General features: G+C 42.7%; 1 protein-coding gene across 2 annotated transcripts; it reads right to left on the minus strand.

Annotated features, from left to right (window-relative positions):
• Nucleotides 1-765: 765 nt before the first annotated feature.
• LOC118371691 (ubiquitin-conjugating enzyme E2 Q2-like) lies at nt 766-19,004 on the minus strand. 2 transcript variants are annotated; one of them, XM_052481051.1, is made up of 13 exons: nt 18,416-19,004; nt 17,264-17,368; nt 11,322-11,444; nt 10,330-10,386; nt 10,013-10,153; nt 9,152-9,236; nt 8,782-8,842; nt 8,611-8,701; nt 8,479-8,537; nt 8,175-8,223; nt 7,988-8,083; nt 7,026-7,092; nt 766-4,349 (listed from the first exon to the last, which is right to left on the minus strand). In XM_052481051.1, exons 1-13 carry the CDS (start codon nt 18,572-18,574, stop codon nt 4,318-4,320), a joined length of 1,125 nt encoding a protein of 374 aa, XP_052337011.1. In that variant the 5' UTR covers nt 18,575-19,004; the 3' UTR covers nt 766-4,317. The 2 variants fall into 2 exon arrangements, with proteins under 2 accessions (XP_052337011.1, XP_052337002.1); XM_052481042.1 differs by having other exon boundaries at nt 9,998-10,153; nt 18,416-19,002.
• Nucleotides 19,005-20,494: the final 1,490 nt, after the last annotated feature.

The following is a 20,494-nucleotide window of genomic DNA, read 5'->3' on the forward strand; positions in this document are numbered from 1 at the left end:
TTGTGATAGTCATGTCAAAATATCAATCATGAAAACAGCTACTGAGGGAGAATGTTCCAAATGTATCATATGGACAAAATACAGCATTGAAGTTCCAAGAACACAGTGGCCTCCATTCTTAAATGGAAAAAGTTTGGAACCACCGAGACTCTTCCTAGAGCTGGCCGCCCGGGCCAAACTGAGCATTCAGCGAAGGAGGGTCTTGGTCAGGGAGGTGACCAAGAACCCGTAGGTCACTAACAAGAGTTCTAAGATTCCTCTATTTCCCAAATGAACCATTTCAATACATTTCTGTAACAATGTTCCAGCACCCTCTAGTGGCATCTGCTGCAACCAGAGAAAATACAAACTATTTGTATGGATTTTCTGTCCAAAATATCCCTGATATGTATTAAAGTAGTCAAACCATCTATTGAAGTGGTATCACCATACTAGCCATTCAAGCTCAACTCAGTGTTCCAGATCCAGTGTGATTGCATTGCTCTTCCATTAGCAAAAACATTGCTTTGAGGACTTAAAACACTCAGGAAGCCATTCCTCTCTGCCCTTTTGGTTCTCACTAGAGAACAGCCAAATCTGAATCTCATGCCAAAGGCGAAAGCTGCAGCTTTATGTATAGGACACTTGTCATTTTGGCCATCAGATAGTGACAAGTGTCCACTACAAGGGCATATTTATCACCATTCATGGTTTCAGCCTTAAGCAGAGGGTCCCATATAAAATACTAATACAGCTCTGTATCACATCTCAAATAGTACACAGGAGTATTTAAGAAAATTCTTTATTCATAAACTTGATGCAAGTTTACAAATTACTGTACATGGTCAAAATAACCCTTGCAATGAAAAAAAAAAAACACAATAAAAGCAAAGCATGCGAACAGTGCATAACTTTATAGCCCGCTCAGTCGCCAATCACAAAATTAAGCCAGAAAAGGAACCAATAATTAGTTTCAGGTCTCAAACCAAAATCTCCCAAAGCACTGGGTTGTTAGACAACTGGTCTGGATCTGTATAAGAGCTGTAATTCACTGCACACCTGACATTAGAACAGACATGGGGCCTTCCACGGCGTTAAATGCCCATTTGACGTCTGCTCTGATGACACAGGGCTTTAAAATAGTAAGAGGTGGAGTCCCGCTCTGGACAGAATAGTATAGTAGGTCATTCGTTTCCAATCTCATACTTTAAGACATGGGTGGGACGCCCATAAGTGTTGGACAGCCGTTTTGCCATTTTTATCCTTTAGAACTAACCTGATCTGGTGTCAGAACTACACAAATGGATAAAAGGAATCCGTTCCCAGAGATGGGGTTTACAGAGACCGCATCTACCGACCTGTGAAAACTAATATAGATGATCCAACCTGATAAACCAAAACTGTCCAGTACACACACCTTAGTCCCTAGAGGGAAAGTACTTGATGAGATATCGACATGCAAAAGACTACAAAACCAGGAGGTACAGGATCACGATTAAGAGGTCCTAGACTAGAAAAACAAAGACCCAAGACAATGAGGTTAAATGGGTGAGGTAAAGCATTGGTTCACCTTTCAGTGTCACAAAATTGATCTGGAGGGATTGAATGAGAGATAGCGCACACATGCCCCTCCCTCATCACTCCACCACACCCTGCTTACCACTACAGTCTTACCAGTCACTACTTTAAGAGATATTCAGACAAGCCAAATGGAGAGTGAGCAGGCCAACGGTTACTGTAATTATAGGAGGGGGAAAACTATTTGGGGAAAAAAAATAGTAACAAAAATAATAATTGCATCGTGACATTTGTGAAGCAATCCCTTGCTAAGTCAAGTGTGCAGTAGCCATGTATCCCTGAGTTTGCTTCTCCAGAGAACACAGAGAGGGAGTTTCTAGCTAGGGCATGTTCACGATGTCAGCCATGTGAGAAAGCAGTGGCACACTTGGTACCAATACGTAAAGTCTATGACAATGATTATCGGCTAGCGTCTGCTAAATGACTTAAATGTAAATGTAAATGTAGTAGACATATTGGGTAATGAAGTCAATCACCATATTGGGTTGAATAGTAATAAACCTCTAAATGAGTCTTCAGTGCCACCATTTTGACATAACGTGATGCATTGTGTTATACAGGTGGGGTGGCTGACATTACAACAAATACAAGGTAGATGGAGCTTAATTATACATTAGATGCCCATTATTAGTATTTTTTACAAGGGCGACAGTTCTGGATGAGGTTAGTGTGCTGGGCTGACCAACAGCGTAGAACAAACAAATAGGAATATTTACTAGGAACAAGTTGGTTCCTATGCTGGTTTTTGAGACAGATGTCTAACAAAGTGGATAACACCCCAAAAAAAAAAAAAACACCTTTTAATGTGTGAAATAACATTAAATCAAATGCGTCACACAATATTCTGCATATTATTCATATAGCTAAGACTTGGCATGCTCCAGGTTTGACAGTGCCGAGGATGGTCATGAGTTAGGGGTTCATGACCCCACTGAAAAGGTTCCTTCCATCACTGACAACAAAGATCATGAGGTGGTCAGGTCATAAGTGAATAATCAGATACAAAATAAGGTACTAGAGGGGAGGCAAAGGATGGAAATCACTGGTGCTCACTTAGTCTTTTGTTGAAGGCATTACTACACACACACACACACACACACCTTATAGTCAGACCTGAAAATATCTCTTTAAAATCAACAAATATTTTATTATTGAGCATGTGGTGTGAAGTCCACTGTAGCAATGAGGGGCATGGATGGGCGATCTGAGTGTGTGAACAAGCTAGTTAGACCATGGATGGGCGATCTGAGTGTGTGAACAAGCTAGTTAGACCATGGATGGGCGATCTGAGTGTGTGAACAAGCTAGTTAGACCATGGATGGGCGATCTGAGTGTGTGAACAAGCTAGTTAGACCATGGATGGGCGATCTGAGTGTGTGAACAAGCTAGTTAGACCATGGATTCAAATGAAGCAGGGGACTGCACTGAGCCGTTTTCAAATTATTGCGTGTACAGATAACTTCCTAACGATTGTGTGCATAGCCTTACTGAAAGGTTCATCAAGTGTGTGTCACCGGGGAAATTAGCCAGCATATCTGGAATGCCCAAAAAGCACCACTGTCGCATTGCGTAAAAGGAATGGTGTCACTTTTGAACATATCAAACCACTAACAAAAAAATACAAGTATTTCAATTCACACAGGAAAACAATAGTAGTCATTATGCTTACATAAAAACATGGTTTAAAGGTGTTCCTTTTCAATTCTGCAAGAGTGTCCATGAAGCAAATGCTTTGTTATCCTACGTCTGAAAATGCACCTTGATTGATGCCCCTGCTATAGCCAAGGGTATACTAACGCAGTCTCGGCCCGCTCGAACCCCAAGACCCACACAAGGTTACATTAAAAACAATTAAATCAATTTTCAGAAATACAACTTCACAAGTTTTACATGGAGTTAAATTCAACTACATTACAGTGATTAAATCCAACCTGCCTTTGCTAAGCCTGGTCATATTTCCGAAAGCAGCCTGAGAGGAGATTGGGCTGGGTGGTGGTGGAGGCAGCCAACACCTCTTGTGCTCAACAGGATAGCCTCCATTAAGCTGTCTCAGTCCCACTTTTGGTAAGGAGTCTATAGCTCTCCTCTCTATTCAGGGCCTTTGGCTTTTGTAGACCAGGCATTTTTAAGGAAATAAGCCTCAGGAGGACATGTTATTCCAGAAGGAGGAATCTTGGCAATATACAGATACACAAGCACAGACATAAGAGGCCATCAATGGCGAGTGAGGTGGTGCTCATTCCCACTACCAGTGTTTCATTGTCTATCCCAGCCTCCAATGTCACAAGGGGAATGTCAACCGTCATTCTCTGTTCCAGTCTGTGGCCGGAGAATCTCAACCCCAGTCACGTAACAGACAGCTTCAGTCACTAGCAAAAGCCATGCCTCAACCTTGACCAGAAATCACAGGCAGAAAGTAAGCTCTTCTTTGCTTGCCCAGAGTAGGATTTAAGGGAGTTGCACAAGATATGGAGTTCATTCAATGCTCAAGGGATTAGGGGTGAGATTGTAACAAAGGAAGCGATTGCACAAGTGCGAGAAAGATAAATAGCTAGAGGGTGAATCCACTATTGAGAAGTGGATATGGTCAGAGAGGTGGTTGGTCAGTGGGGGGGGGGGGTTTAACAGAATGGGTGAAACTGGCTGGGGAACAAACTCCCAACAAAAACAACTCCAGTTAGACGGAAAAGAAAAGTATGGGGAGGGAAAGGTGTTGGCCCTAAGACATGTGGTCCCAGTGGAGGCATGGCAACAGTCCTCTTACCCATCCTCCTTAGGGGGAGTGTACCAGCCTACAAGGATCAGACAAGAGACAGTGCACTCAGTTATACTGGACAAAACAGTCAGTTCATCCTAGACAGTAGGAATGAGCAAAGAGGTAGCTGTATTTTATCTTGACCTAAGAACAATCACTACAGCTGCCATATAAAACCCTCTTGGGGCTGGTAATACACTACCAAAAGTATGTAGACACCTGCTCGTTGAACATCTCATTCCAAAATATTGAGCATTAATATGAAGTTGGTCCCCTCTTTGCTACGATAACAGCCTCCACTCTTCTGGGAAGGCTTTGGAACATTGCTGCGGGGACTTGCTTCCATTCAGCCACAAAAGCATTAGTGGGGTCGGGCACTGATGTTGGGCGATGCTGCCTGGCTTGCAGTCGGCATTCCAATTCATCCCAAAAGGTGTTCGATGGGGTTGAGGTCAGTGCTCGGTGAAGGCCAGTCAAGTTCTTCCACACCAATCGACAAACCATTTCTGTATGAACCTCGCTCAGGGGCATTGTCATGCTGAAACAGTAAAGGGCCTTCTCCAAACTGTTGCCACAAAGTTGAAAGCACAGAATCATCTAGAATGTCATTGTATGCTGTATCGTTAAGATTTCCCTTCACTGTAACTAAGGAGGCCTAGCCCAAACCATGAAAAACAGACAGACCATTATATCTCCACCAAACTTAAGTTGGCTATATGCATTCGGCAGGCAGCGTTCTTCTGGCATCCGCCAAACCCAGATTCGTCCATTGGACTGCCAGATGGTTAAGTGTGATTCATCACTCCAGAGAACACATTTCCACTGCTCCAGAGTTCAATTGTAGTGAGCTTTACACGACGCCAGTCGACGCTTGGCATTGCACATGGTGATCTTAGGATTGTGTGTGGGTGCTCGGCTATGGTAATCCATTTCATGAAGCTCCCGACGAACAGTTCTTGTGCCAACGTTGCTTCCAGAGACAGTTTGGAACTGGGTAGTGTGTTGCAACCAAGGAAAGACGTTACGCGCTTCAGCACTCGGTGGTCCCGTTCTGTTTGTGTGGCATACCACTTGGCAGCTGTGCCGTTGTTGCTGCTAGATGATTCCACTTCAAAATAACAGCACATACAGTTGGCCCGGGGCAGCTCTAACAGGGGAGAAATTTGACAAACTGGCATCCTGTAACAGTGCCACGTTGAAAGTCAAAGCTTTTCAGTAACAATGTTGGTCTATGGTGATTGCATGGCTGTGTGCTTTATTTTACACACCTGTCAGCAATGGGTGTGGCTGAACTAGCTGAATCCACTAATTTGAAGGGGTGTCAACATACTTGTGTATGTGTGAGGTATATAGTTGAAGTCAGAAGTTTACATACACCATGGCCAAATACATTTAAACTCAGGTTTCACAATTCCTGACATTTAATCTTAGTAAAAATTCAATTTTAAGTAAGTTGGGATCACCACTTTATTTTAAGAATGTGAAATGTCAGAATAATAGTAGAGAGAATGATTCATTTCAGCTTTTATTTCTTTCATTACATTCCCACTGGGTCAGAAGTTTACATGCACTCAATTAGTATTTGGTAGCATTGCCTTTAAATTGTTTAACTTGGGTCAAACATTTCAGGTAGCCTTCCACAAGCTTCCCACGATAAATTAGGTGAATTGGGGCCCTTTCTTTCTGACAGAGCTGGTGTAACTGAGTCAGGTTTGTTGTCCTTGCTCGCACACGCTTATTCAGTTCTGGCCACAAATTCTGTGGGATTGAGGTCAGGGCTTTTTGATGGCCACTCCAATACCTTGACTTTGTTGTCCTTAAGCCATTTTGCCACAACTTTGGAAGTATGCTTGGGGTCACTGTCCATTTGGAAGACCCATTTTCGATCAAGCTTGAGACGTTGCTTCAATATATCCACATAATTTTCCTACCTCATGATGTCATCTATTATGTTAAGGGCACCAGTCCCTCCTGCAGCAAAGCACCCCCACAACATGATGCTGCCACCCCCGTGCTTCATGGTTGGGATGGTTTTCTTCAGCTTGCAAGCCTCACCCTTTTTCCTCCAAACATAATGATGCTCACTATGGCAAAACAGTTTTCGTTTCATCAGACCAGAGGACATTTCTCCAAAAAGTACATACTATTGTTTGTACAGATGAACGTGGTACCTTCAGGCATTTGGCATTTGCTCCCAAGGATGAACCAGACTTGTGGAAGTCTACAATGTTTGAGGTCTTGGCTGGTTTCTCTGGATTTTCCCATGATGTCAAGCAAAGAGGCACTGAGTTTGAAGGTAGGCCTTGAAATACATCCACAGGTACACCTCCAATGATGTCAATTAGAAGCTTCTGATAGGCTAAAGCCATGACATCATTTTCTGGAATTGTCCAAGCCATTTAAAGGCACAGTCAACTTTGTTCATGTAAACTTCTGACCCGCTGGAATTGTGATCCAGTGAATTAATTATAAGTGAAATAACCTGTCTGTAAACAATTGCTGGGAAAATTGTGTGTGTCATGCACAAAGTAGATGTCCTAACCAACTTGCCAAAACTAGTTTAACAAGAAATTTGTGGAGTGGTGTATGTAACCTTCTGACTTCAACTGTACATACACACTGTATTTTCACAACCACTGACTGATGTATGGAGGGATGTCATCTCAAGGTCAAATAGGATACCATGTTCACTTACACATCTTGTAACACTCACCATTCTTTTCATGGATCTGGACCAGGGATTTGTATGACTGCTGTGCTCTGGCAAGATTGTATTGGTTCTGAAACAAAAACAGCACATATATTGAACTTGTGCTTATGAATGCCCCAAGAAGTGTAAATGTTAGTTTATATATTGGGGAGACACAGGACTAAGCACCATCACGTACAAGTAAATTAGTTTGGTGAAGTCTGACCGTACAGTGGAGGCCTTTCTATCAGCTTCCCCCAAATAATTTTGCCACTCGTACTGATATCATGCTGCGTTCGCGCCCTCCGATGCGGGTTTATTAAAACTCAGCATAAGAGGAACTGGCTTTTATAAGGCCAGAGTCCTATCAACCCAGTGACAGAAACATTGGTATTCTTGTGTTTTTGATTAATAGGTACATGTCTGGCATTCTATTAACCATTTTACCTACCCAACATTAGTAATCTCAGGACAAATATGATAAACACTTTCATTAGACAGGATATGACAATATAGATAAGTATCAAGTCTTTCTTTGGTGTACATTGTTTCCTTTAAAAGTTAGGATCTAACTTTTAAAGGAAACAGAGGTTATCAAGCAAGAGGGCCCAAGATTCCTTGAAACTACAGTTTGTCTATAAATATCCCTGTCATTTGGTTTGCTCCGAAGTCTACTGGGATCCCAGAGCCAGATTAGTGTGACTGCTGAGAGAAACGACAACATGAAGTCGACCCGTGTGAAGCGTCAGCATTAAGAGATCAGCAGCATCACACTTTCCCAGCGGCGCTAAGTAACAATGTCCTGTTTAAATTAAATGAAGTGCTGGGGGCTTATAGACACATCATTTCCATAGAGCAGCATGGACCAGCTGGCCACACGCACAGCTCACCCCTTTATCCATGTCAGAACACAGTGTCAATACACCCTGTAGTATACACCATGTTCACACATTTCAAAGCTCTCTGCCCCCTTAAACAATGCTTACCTTATTGGCTCCAAACTGCACTCTGGCTTTTCCCTTGACTAAAGTGGCGTTGATCTGCATGATTACAGACTCTATGGAATAGGCACTGCTCCAGCCCTGAAATCAAGTGGCGATACATCAATGCACTAGCATTTACCTCCCCTGTGAAATAACATAAGTTAACTGACATTGAGGCATAAAAACATACCTGTTTTGTGAGAAGCTCCATGCACAGGGCACCCCCTCCAAGAACATAACTTAGAAGACAGCAGGTGAAAGGAAAACATTAGAATATGTAGACATTAAGTGATCAAAAGACCACAATAAATCTCTTATCCACAAGCACAGATGATCTCCTTTTAGCTAAACTGCTAGCCTTTCACTGGCTGTTGACAATTAGTTTAGACCACAAGAGCCCTTCCTTCACGGTTAAGTGAGGGGAGCAACTCAGTCACAGCGGAAAAACTGCAAAAATAAAGCCATTCCACTCATACACAGTGAACTGAACTCACCCTCCAGACAGCACAGGAGAAGCCACCCGTACAAATGGTGGATCAAAGGGGAAATTATCCTGCAGGTAGAGCACAAAATAGCATTAAAACGAGAACAGTCAACGCTAACAAACTGTCAGCATTGGTACTTACTTTATATGAGAAGTTGAGCAGAATGTAATCCATTCCCTCCTTTTCCTTTAAAACCTGCAGGTCACTGTGTAGGGGACTGTCTGGATCTACGCTGTTGAGCAAATGGAGCGCATCATAATACATCACATGCTAGAATTATACTGTCAACTCCTATGGTAAACAGTTACTTACGTCCTCAGCTTGACGTGCCATTCATACAAGCTGTCATTGACCAGCTCCACTGAATAGATACCTGGAAGAGAATGCATAGTCTGGTAAGTGACATTCATACAAGCTGTCATTGACCAGCTCCACTGAATAGATACCTGGAAGAGAATGCATAGTCTGGTAAGTGACATTCATTCATTGACCAGCTCCACTGAATAGATACCTGGAAGAGAATGCATAGTCTGGTAAGTGACATTCATACAAGCTGTCATTGACCAGCTCCACTGAATAGATACCTGGAAGAGAATGCATAGTCTGGTAAGTGACATTCTGAATCAAACTGTCATTTTTGTATTCTTAGAGCTTTCTAGTGCTGCTGCAGTGAAGTACGTACCCATCTTGTAACTCTGGGACCGGTATATCTCCCGGAGCTCCTTCATGAGGCGGTCTGAAGCCTGCACTGAACCAGACACTGCACCCTGCAACACACAACACACACAGGGTAATACACCGACACCCAAACATGCAGCACATTCAATGATAATAATTCACCTCGACTCCACCACGATTAAATCAAATGTGTTACATATTATGCTAATAGCTCTGCATTTAGATAAAACGTCTACAAACTCCTATAAATGAACAGTTATTGATCAGCATAGAGACAAAATGCTTCAGAACTAACTGGCAGTATACAGTTCGCTACAGTATATGGGGAGAATTTCACAGGTTCCATAGCAACGCTCTCATCTGTGATAATGATAGATTTGAAGAGCTGAGCCATTGAATGCAGTAGGGACTGTGGAGGATGAAAGAAGAGTCTCATTTCTAAGTCTCTCAGAGCTGCTCACAGACCTTAGGAGAAACGGCTGTATTCCAAAGCAACAATTAAGAAAGCTATGTGTAAATGTTAGATCATACGATTACTAACAAAATGACTAATTACTGTAATTTAGCCAACGCAATCCATGTTGATTATGTCCTTGTTTACAAATTGGAGTCCTAAACAGCATAATCTGGGTGTGTTGCATTGGTTTGAAATTCCATCAGTAAAACACTGATCGAAAAAGGCATGCATTCAGAACCACCTGAAACTGGTTAGATGCATGCATATTGGCTATATCATAAAAGGTCACTAGACATCCCAGTGTAACAGTGCTGGGTCCAGTAAACTGTTCTAAGTCTAACGACAGATATATTCCCCATGCATCCCCCAAAAGCGTATAAAATGTCACCTTACCGAATGAGCACTTACGTTCAAGTGGTCCTGCCTCTGGTTCTTGCGGATCTTCTCCAGGATGGCCAGGTTCTCCTTCTCGATGCCGTCATCCTCAGACTTCTTCCCATCCACTGGCTCCTCCTCTTTCATCTCATAGTGGTCCAGGTCTTCAATGTCCTGCTGGCACAACGACAAGATAAGAGCATTAGAAGACATTTTACTTCAAGTTAATACTTGCAAATGTGTGTGATTGGTATTGACTATCTAGTCGAGCTTGACATCCAGCATAGCTCAGCTCATATCAGCATGGTAATGTGCAGTGCTATATGGAATGACATTTATTTGAAAAGGACCTCTCCCATTTCCTCTTCTTCCTCCTCTTCGGACGTGACCTCGTCTGTGACCCCATGCTAAAGAAAAAACAGAAAGATGAGTTCATAGACAGTTCAATCTCATTCCTAACATGCCACTGTCACGTCTGAAGTCTGGTAACAAAAAAACAGATATTTGTAGGAATGTTCTGAAATGTGCAAAAACCAGTAAGCGAGTTTCTGGGTAGTCAGAAACAACATTATTTCGTCTTGCATAGCACAACAGCGCCTCCCGTCCCCTTTCTTTCAGCCCAAGAATCAATGTGTGCGTTTAAAGCACAACTGTGCAGGCTGCTACTGCTTAACATTCATCCTCTGCTTCGGTCATTCTAATTTCTCAAGTAGACTATGAGGCTAAGGTTATGTCTTCATTGGTTTCGAGGTAAAATATGCTAGCACCTCCCACTGACCACGAGCACAGGAAGAGTCTATTGATTCCATCTCCAGGACTCTGCACTAATCATTCATGTCTGTGCTGATGGACGGTTTCAGGACAGTAATTAGGTTCTTCATGCAGGTTTTAAACCCTTTCATTAGCTAAGTGTCTTCAATCTCCTTGGTAGCTTTGACAATAAAACTAAACAAAAGGATTAGGCACATGACTCACTTTAGGTATGTGAAAGGAGATGGTCTTCATGAAAAAGCCTCTAGGTGTTTTTTTTTGTACAAATATTTTTATTTAACTAGGAAAGTCAGATAAGAACAAATTCTTATTTACATTGACGGCCTGCTCCGGCCAAATCCGGACGACACTGGGCCAATTGTGCGCCGCCCTATAGGACTCCCAATCACGGCCTGATGTGATACAGCCTGGATTCGAACCAGGTACTATAGTGACACCTCTTGCACTGAACCTTAGACCGCTGCGCCCCACTCGGGAGACCCATACTTCAATGCCATCCAATGGAAAATATATAGGCCTAGTAGTATTTGAAAACCAGAAAACATTTTGAGCGGTCATTAGCCGTCCTTACCTTTCGGTCTTGTCCTACAGGGCCAGCAGGGAGGGGCTGGTCCAGCATCTCTACATCTGGGTGCTGGGGCAGGTTGTACAGCCGACAGAGGTCACAGATGAGCCGCTTTAGCTGCTGCAGGAGCTGGGGGACAGTACCAAATGGGACAGTTAAGAGTTAGGGAGGTCAGGCAGGCAGCACTAGATAACACAGCACAGACATGTCACAGATACATTGCCGTGAAAAAGGATATTTTACAACAAATGCTATCAGATCTTCAACCAAAACCTAATATTAGATAAAGGGAACCTGAGCAAACAAATAAAACTTGTTTCATTTATTTAATAAAAAAGGTTATGCAACACCCAATGCCTCTTTGAAAAAGTCATTTCCCCCTTACACTCAACTGGTTGTGCCACATTTAGCTGCATTGACTGCAACCAAACACTTCCTGTAGTCGTTGGTGATCAGTTTTCACCCACTCCTCCATGCAAAACTGATTTAACTTAGCCACATGTGGGTTTTCGAGCATGAACTGCTCGTTTCAGGATTTGCCACAATATCTCAAAATCAGATCTGGACATTGACTAGGCCGTTCCAAAACAGTGTGTTTTTCAGCCGTTCTGATGTAGACTTGATTGCGTTTTTTCAATCAGTCTTTCTGCATGAACCAGCAGCACTTCAGCTTAAGCTCAGACAGCCTGATATTCTCAAGTAGAATTTGCTGATACACAGTAAAATTCACTTCAATGAATGCAAGTCATCCAGGTCCTGATGCAGCAAAGTATCTCCAAAACCATCACACTACCACCACACTTGACCATTGGTATGAGATTCTTAATGTGGAACGCAGTGTCTGGTTTTCACCAGAAAAATAATGTCTACATCAGAATTGCTGACAAATTGTCCATTAGCAACAAATTGTCCATTTTGGAATGGCCTAGTCATAGTTCAGACCTAAACCCACGAAAGTCTGAGTTAAAGCAGTTCTACATGAAAGAGTGGGTCAAACTTTGATGCGAATGACTGATCAACTGCTTCCTGTAGTTGTTGGTTACAGTCATTGCAGGTGGAACAACCAGGTACTTTGTGTAAGGAGAAAATGAACTTTTCCATTGGATGTGGAATAACTATTACATAATATGTTTTTTATTTGTACATTCAACTTCCCTTGATCATATATTAGGTTTTGGTTGAAGATCTGATAACATTCAGTGTAAGAAAATATGCAAAACCAGAACATTAGAAAGGGGGCAAATAGTTTCTCACTGCATTGTACCCCTACCACAGCACACCCTCAGAGACAACATGAAAGGTAAGATTGCGTCAGGGAATGTCAGACACCTTAGCAACAGTAACTTGGTGCAGAAATGTGTACCTCTGCAAGCGTCTCAGTATTGCTATAGAAGAAGCGTATTCTACTGAATGTAGGCCTGGTACATACATGGTGAAAATGTTGTATAATGTATGGTGCAACAGAGAAAATCTAATCACCACAGATAACTTTAATAAGAGTGCTATAAAATGCAGATCTGGTGGGCTACAAACAGAGCATGCAGTGTGAGTAAGTAGGCCAAGTCAAAGAATGTAGCTACATAAGCAAGATATAGCCTACAGAGAACTCAGCGTTTCCTCTTGGATTTCTTTCAGCAACAGCAAAAGATAGGAGGGGGGGGGGGCTTGTCCCCCCCAGAGATTTTTTTGGTAGAACAACTGAGAAGGGCTCCTGAGTGGTGCAGCGGTCTGAAGCACTGCATCTCAGTGCTAGAGGAGTCACTACCGACCCTGGTTCAATCCCAGGCTGTACCACGGGTTAGGTGAGGGTTTGGCCGTGATTGTAAAGTAAGAATTTGTTCTTAACTGACTTGTATACCCAAATAAAGGTCACTTGTGAGGACTTCAAAAATACATTATATTCCAAATGAAAATGTGGACACTATTTGAAATAGAAGGGATCGTGCCACTGCATTGTAGGGAGATGAGGAGCAGGCAGTGGCTGTGGCTCGTGGCTCACATTTGAGCCACTGCTCGCAAATATACCTTGTAATGCTGATCTTAAGCGATTCTCCAGGACTTTTGAAAACACAAAGTAGCACCACCGAAAGCAGCACAAAGTAGCAGCACCAGAGGTTCCTGAAAGTTGCGTTCTATATGTCACATATAAGTGCACTAGGGATGTGACAAATGGATATTTTTACGTAACATTTAAAAACGGCAATAATTCATGTATTGTTAAAACGACCAGAAAGTCATAAATTGCGGAATTTTATAATGCAGAATAAAAGCCCTATTACGTATGCACGGCTACTAGGGCCAGGCAACGAAGTTCTCTACCACAACCCTTTACAGAATTATAACGCAGCTTCAGTAACACATCAATAGCGACAATTGGTAACTTTTCAGAAAATTTGAGAAAGTGACAATTCTGCTCCGGCATAAAATGTTCTGTATTTTTTCCCTTCACCTTGAAGTACTTTATTTTTATTTTTAGGAGAGATTGGTCTCCGTGCAGGCAGCAACTCAAAATAGTTTGACAGTACTGGTTGTCTAGTAATGGACATTAGTCCCGCTTCAGAAGCCTCATTCCTTTAAGTAAAACGCTCGTTCATATCTCCAGAGAAGGTTTCGTGTCAGCTTTTAAAAATCCGTGGTGTAGCCTACCCTAATAGACAGACAAACCAGCCATAGTGTTTTCAAGCGACCACATTCCAGTATGTCTGAAAAGGGTTATCGATAAAGGATAGTGAGCCTATTGCAAGTTAAAAAATAAAAATAAAATAAATGATTAGGCTACCCCGTGCTCGCAAAACTAGCCCAAAGATACCTCCATCCCAGCAACACACAAAATGTAGGCTAATCGAGGTAAGACAGTAATCCCTCTCAAATTATGCATGTATGAACTGCACATTGACACATCTAGCCCAGAGAGTAAAAAAACACTTAGTAGGCTAATAATCGGAGCAGGTCTTTAAAGGGACAGGGCTTAATTGCCGAATCTTGCACTTTTTCTACTTACCCAGAGTCAGATGAACTCATGTGCAGTTTGAAAGTAGTGTCGCAAACCACTGCTAACTAGCATTTGCACTAACACAAGTTGGCAACTTCCTTCAAACTGCATGTAGATACAAAAAAATGGTATCCATGAATTCATCCGACTCTGGGTATGTAGAAAAGGGCTTAATTGCCAAGTCTCCACTGCTAAATAAATATAGGGGAAACACTGGAGAACTGCTTGGCACAAATTGTAATTTCAAAGGTAATTTTGTTTTGCTAGCAGAGACTGGAATATGTTCGGCTTCATCAATAAGTGCATTGACGACATCGTCCCCACAGTGAGTGTACGTACATATCCCAACCAGAAGCCATGGATTACAGGCAACATCCGCGTCGAGCTAAAGGATAGAGCTACTGCTTTCAAGGAGCGGGACACTAATCCGGACGCTTATAAGAAATCCCGAAAGACCTCAGACGAACCATCAAACAAGCAAAGCGTCAATACAGGACTAATATTGAATCCTATTACACTGGCTCTGATGCTCGTCGGAAGTGGCAGGGCATGAAAACTATTAGACTACAGATGAAAAACCAGCCGCGAGCTGCCCAGTGACGTGAGCCTCCCAGACAAGCTAAATGCCTTTTATGCACGCTTTGAGTCAAGCAACACTGCATGAGAGCATGCATAAGAGCACCAGCTGTTCTGGATGACTGTGTGATAACGCTCCTCGGTAGCCGATGTGAGCAAGACCTTTAAACAGGTCAACATTCACAAAGCCACAGGGGCAGACCGATTACCAGGACATGCACCAAAAGCATGTGTGGACCAACAGGCAAGTGTCTTCACTGACATTTTCAACCTCTCCCTGACCGAGTCCGTAATACCTACATGTTTCAAGCAGACCACCATAGTCCCTGTGCCCAAGAAAGTGAAGGTAAACTGCCTAAATGACTACCGCCCCGTAGCACTGACGTTGTAAGGCATTAAGTGCTTTGAAAGGCTGGTCATGGCTCACATCAACACCATCACCCCGGAAATCCACAGATGACACAATATCAATCGCACTGGACACTGCCCTTTCCCACCTGGACAAATGGAAAACCTGTAAGAATGCTGCTCATTAACTACAGCTCAGCATTCAACACCATAGTGCCCACAAAGCTCACCACTAAGCTAAGGACCCTGGACCTAAACACCTCCCTCTGCAACTGGATCCTTGACTTCCTGACAGACAACCCGCAGGTGGTAAAGGTAGGCAAAGGTAGGCAACAAAACGTCTGCTACACTGATCCACTGGGGCCCCTCAGGGGTGTGTGCTTAGTCCCCTCCTGTACTCCCTGTTCACCCACAAGTGTGTGGCCATACACAACTCTAACACCATCATTAAGTTTGCTGATGACACAACAGTGGTAGGCCTGGTCACCGACAACGATAAGACCGCCTATGCCTATAGGGAGGTGGTCAGAAACCTGGCAGTGTGGTGCCAGGACAACAACCTCTCCCTCAAATTGAGCAAGACAAAGGAGCCGATCGTGGACTACAGGAAAAGGCGGCCGAACAGAACCCCATTAACAACGCGGGGCTGTAGCGGAGCGGGTCGAGAGTTTCTAACATGGCCCAAACACACCAAGACAGTCGTGAAGGGGCATGACAACAGATCCTCAACATCCCCAAAAGGTTCTAAAGCTGCACCATCGAGAGAATCCTGACCGGTTGCATCACCGCCTGGTATAGTAACTGCTCGGCACCTGACCGTAAGGCGCTACAGAGGGTAGTGCGTAAGGCCCAGTACATCACTGGGGCCAAGCCTCCTAACATCCAGGACCTATATACTATGCGGTGTCAGTGGAAAGTCTCAAAATTGTCAAAGACTACAGTCAACCAAGTCATTGACTTTTATCTGCTCCCCGCACTGCAAGCAGTATCAGAGCATCAAGTCTAGGACCCAAAGGCACCTTTAACAACCACAAGCCATAAAAATGGCCACCGGATTATTTACATTGACACCCCCACCCCTCCATTTGTTTTTTTACACTGCTGCTACTCGCGGTTTATCATCTATTCATAGCAACTTCACCCCTACCTACATGTACAAATTTCCTCGACGAACATGTATCCCCGCACATTGACTCTGTACCGGTACCCCCTGTATATAGCCTCATTATTGTAATTTTATTGTGTTATTTTATTCATTTTTTGTTTTACTTTAGTTTATTTGGCAAATATTTTCTTAACTCTTTCTGGAACTGCACTGTTGGTTAAGGGCTTGTAAGTAAGCATTTCACAGTAAGGCTAACAGGTGTTGTATTCAGTGCAGGTAACAAATTATTTGATCTCAAATATTCACATGACAAGGCCCTTTGGCCTGCTGAAACTGTCACTGTGGCAGTGTGCCTGTCAAAAAGACCCATCCCTCTGATTCCACATCAGAGGCACTCTCGACACTCACACCAAACATGACAGAGGGCTGTTCTATGATGTTTGAGTGACATGAGGGTGACTTCAAAAGCCTCCTCTGTCTAACAGCTAGAACTAAGACAAGAGGAAAGAGGCAGAGAACAGCCCTGAATTGGTCTGACATTCATCTCCCTTTAACCTCCAATACCAGTTGGAACAGCAGTATGAAATAGGGGAGTTGAGTGACAGCTAGGCTATCAGAAATGCTTTACCCAACAACACCAAAACAGGTGTGGTTAATCAGTCATAAGAAGAGATGCGATGGTTCAAAAATCAACCTATTTTTAATTGCTCCGCATAACACAGTTGAAGTTGATTCGATTAATATTCATGTTGTATAATATGGTTGTTTTAGTTTGGATACAAGCATCTGCTAAACAACAAAATTTTAATTGTAAACAAATACTTCAAATATATTGTCGTAATCCAGTTTCATTATTTAAACACTGGGAAATCTCCTTCCTAATCATCCACATACTAGATCAAAGGCTGGGATTGAAATGGATCTTACCAGGGTGCTGCCCTTTCTGACATCCTCCAGGCGTTCCAACACTTGTGTCAGGCTCGGGTCATCAGAGTCCACAAACCAGATTGGAGGTGTGGAGGGGTACGACTCCTGTAAGACATGGGTTTCAATGAGGATGAGAGAAGCAAACGAATATATCAGCATTATACAACTGGGAAATTTGATAATTGGTTGAAACATTAAAATTAAACAGGTGTGACATTGACTTGTCAATCAAACCTGGGAAATCTCAAGTCATTTTAAACAGAAAAAATAAATATCTGATTAATACTTTACCTGAAGCTAAATTAATGTGTTGTGTGATGGTGGCCATTTCACATTCCTTATAGAATGTTAACAAGCCAAGTAAACGTTAAGAGCACTGAATTCAATCAGTATGCTGGTCAAACGAACGTAGCAAATTGGAAAATACAAACCAATAGCATAACGTTACAGCTAGCAGATCACCGTCTGCTCACAAGACCAGAAGCTGTTTATTTGACAAGTGATGCTTTTGAATCATGCTAGCTAGCAATTATTTACTGACGTCATTAGTATAGCTAACTTAGTACTTACTGTGTTGATCATGCCCATGAAGCATGAAAATATAACAACCACTACGTTAGCTAGCTAGTTAGTTGATTGTCAAACAAGTTAACGTTAGAAAATACTGAAGTGTAGATAGCTAACGTTAACAATGTTCATCAGTGACGCAGAAAGCGTGCCTAGCCTAGGCCCTAGCATAATGTCATGCCAGTTTCAGGATAACTCTTAGGCTAAAATCAACAGGCTTGCTTGTATTTCAGTATTTTAGCTAGCTAACGTTAAGTACGTAGCCTACAATAGTAATATGCAAGTATTTTTACTCATACTAAGTCACTATACTAGAAACAAGTCAGCTACCGTTAGCTAGCTTGCTAACATGCAACTAGTTAGACTCCCACTGGAAGTAGAAACAAGTCAAACAAAAACATTGCATGGCTAAAGTAGCTAAATGATAGCTGGTTAACGTTCGACTGGCCACAATTTGTTGAGTGTTTCTTTAACCATCTGTCCGTTCGCCTGTCCCGCACCGCCAGGCAAAATAACTGCGTGTTCTGAGCTAACCCACTGTAACTAGTTACCGCGTTAGACATGTCGCCTCGTTTCCCTACTTACCGTAATGTTGCAATGTATAATCAACAGCTTTTCTCCAGTCACATTAAACTGACAGTTTAGCTCATCCGGTTTCCAGTCAATAATTCTGAATCGTTCGTGGTTTGGATCAAAAATGGACTCCAGAAACTTCAGTTCGGCCTTCAGCCCCGAAACCGACATCTTCCACGCATCTCCGGCTGGGCTGCTGGGGAGGAGTGAAGTCGGGACTAAAACTGCTGCCACACAGTCGAGTCCCAAATCAAGCCTTTTAAAACAACGTAATGTCAAAGCGCCTTCAACACAGGTTCGCTAGATCAATAACAACGCCGTGATTACTCGTCCGTTGTCTTTCCGTTTAGCTAGTATTGTTGTTGATATTAGCCTTCTGATAGTACAATTTCAAGACCATACAATGTGACTTGGTTGAGTATTCACAGTTCTTTCAATTAGTTGCGTATTTGTTTCGCCGGTCAACAAACTGATCATGATAATGCCCGCAAAATTGTAACCCAACGCAGTCACAATGTGTCGTTGATCCCCGGCGCTCAATTGTGATTTCGTCTGGGGTTTAAAGATGGCGTTTTCCCGAGCCTGCAGAATCCCAGCATCCAGTGCGTGCTCAGTTGAGCGGCGGAGGTTAGAACACCAAAATATAGAAATATATAAATCACTTAGACAACTTTGAAACATTTTGTCACAGCAGTCTTTCTGTGTGGTGACTGAGTGAAGTAAACCGTCCTTACCTGGAGCATATTGTTACTAAAATTATAAACGTGTAGCTGGCCAAAGGTAGTCATTTTCCAGGTGGAAGTGTATGCCAATAAAACCATATTTCTAATTTAATTGATGACAAGGCAAACTAATCTAATTGGATTGGCTTGCTGATGAGAGAGCTGTCTGACTTTTTAGGGGGTCTTTAATTCACCTTTAGCCATCATTTTTGTTGAAGACTGACTTGTTGAGAACACACTACAGATGTCTGTCCTACATTATTGTAGCTATGCCCTTTTGCGACAGAAGATGTCAGTGTACTACTCTTTTTTTAGTTAAATGTCTTTTTTGAACTGAACTCAAACAGTAGCTTCTCAACTTAACAAAGCATCATGATGTGATGATGATCAATACACAGCACTCTCTGCATTGCAATTCTCCATTTAGTCACACCAACTCCTCACTTAAATGGACAGTGAAAGAATGATGAACCAGGACTTAATCATTGGGTGATGGTTGTCTGATCATCAGCTAATTATGTCTTACAGTCAATATAATAGTAAATATGCTTGTGACAGGTGCAAGTTCACAAGTTATATGATATGTGAATTGTCTACTGAAGATTTGGATGGGGCGGCAGGTAGCCTAGCGGTTAAGAGCATTTGGCCAGTAACTGAAAGGTCGCTGGTTGGATTCCCCAAGTCAACTAGGTGACAAATCATTCAATGTGCCCTTGAGCAAGGCACTTAACCCTAATTGATGCTGTAAGTTGCTCTGGATAAGAGTGTCTGCTAAATTACTACATTTTTTTTCTTTCTAATGGATGGAATCTTTGGAACTATCACGATGCAGCGAGCCCCTCTCAGTTCATCTAAGAATGGCAGCTGTGTGGGAAGATGAGGCTGAACAGAGGGGGGTCCAGTCAGAGGAGAGGAAGATGAGAAAGGCCTCAAATTCAACTGGACAACCAGAATGGGATTCATTGAGCATGCCAAACGTTAAAAGTAAACAATCAAGGCAACCCCTGAGGAGTAAGCCTGTTACCGAGAGATGAGTGAGTGCAGCTGACTGAACGAGGAGAATGCAGTGCTGTCAGCTCCAATCACACCGTCACAAGGCCTGCCCTGCAGCTCAAGAGAAAGAAACTTCCCCGTGGCCCTTCTTCAAACCCCAAACAACAACCCAGGCAGAAAGTGTGAGTACATGAGCACTGCAGTGCAGGACACAAGCAACAGTCATGAGCAGACTAAACCCCTGAGATCTGTTACATTTAGACCAAGGTGATTTCCACACAACCCAACTCTGTTTTTGTGTTTTATTTCATGTAATAACATTTTTATTTCAATTCAGAAAATCATTGAAAGTTGTTGAAATTATATAGGCTAGATG

This window comes from Oncorhynchus keta, chromosome 2 (genome assembly GCF_023373465.1).
Source record: "Oncorhynchus keta strain PuntledgeMale-10-30-2019 chromosome 2, Oket_V2, whole genome shotgun sequence".
Taxonomy (NCBI): domain Eukaryota; kingdom Metazoa; phylum Chordata; class Actinopteri; order Salmoniformes; family Salmonidae; genus Oncorhynchus; species Oncorhynchus keta.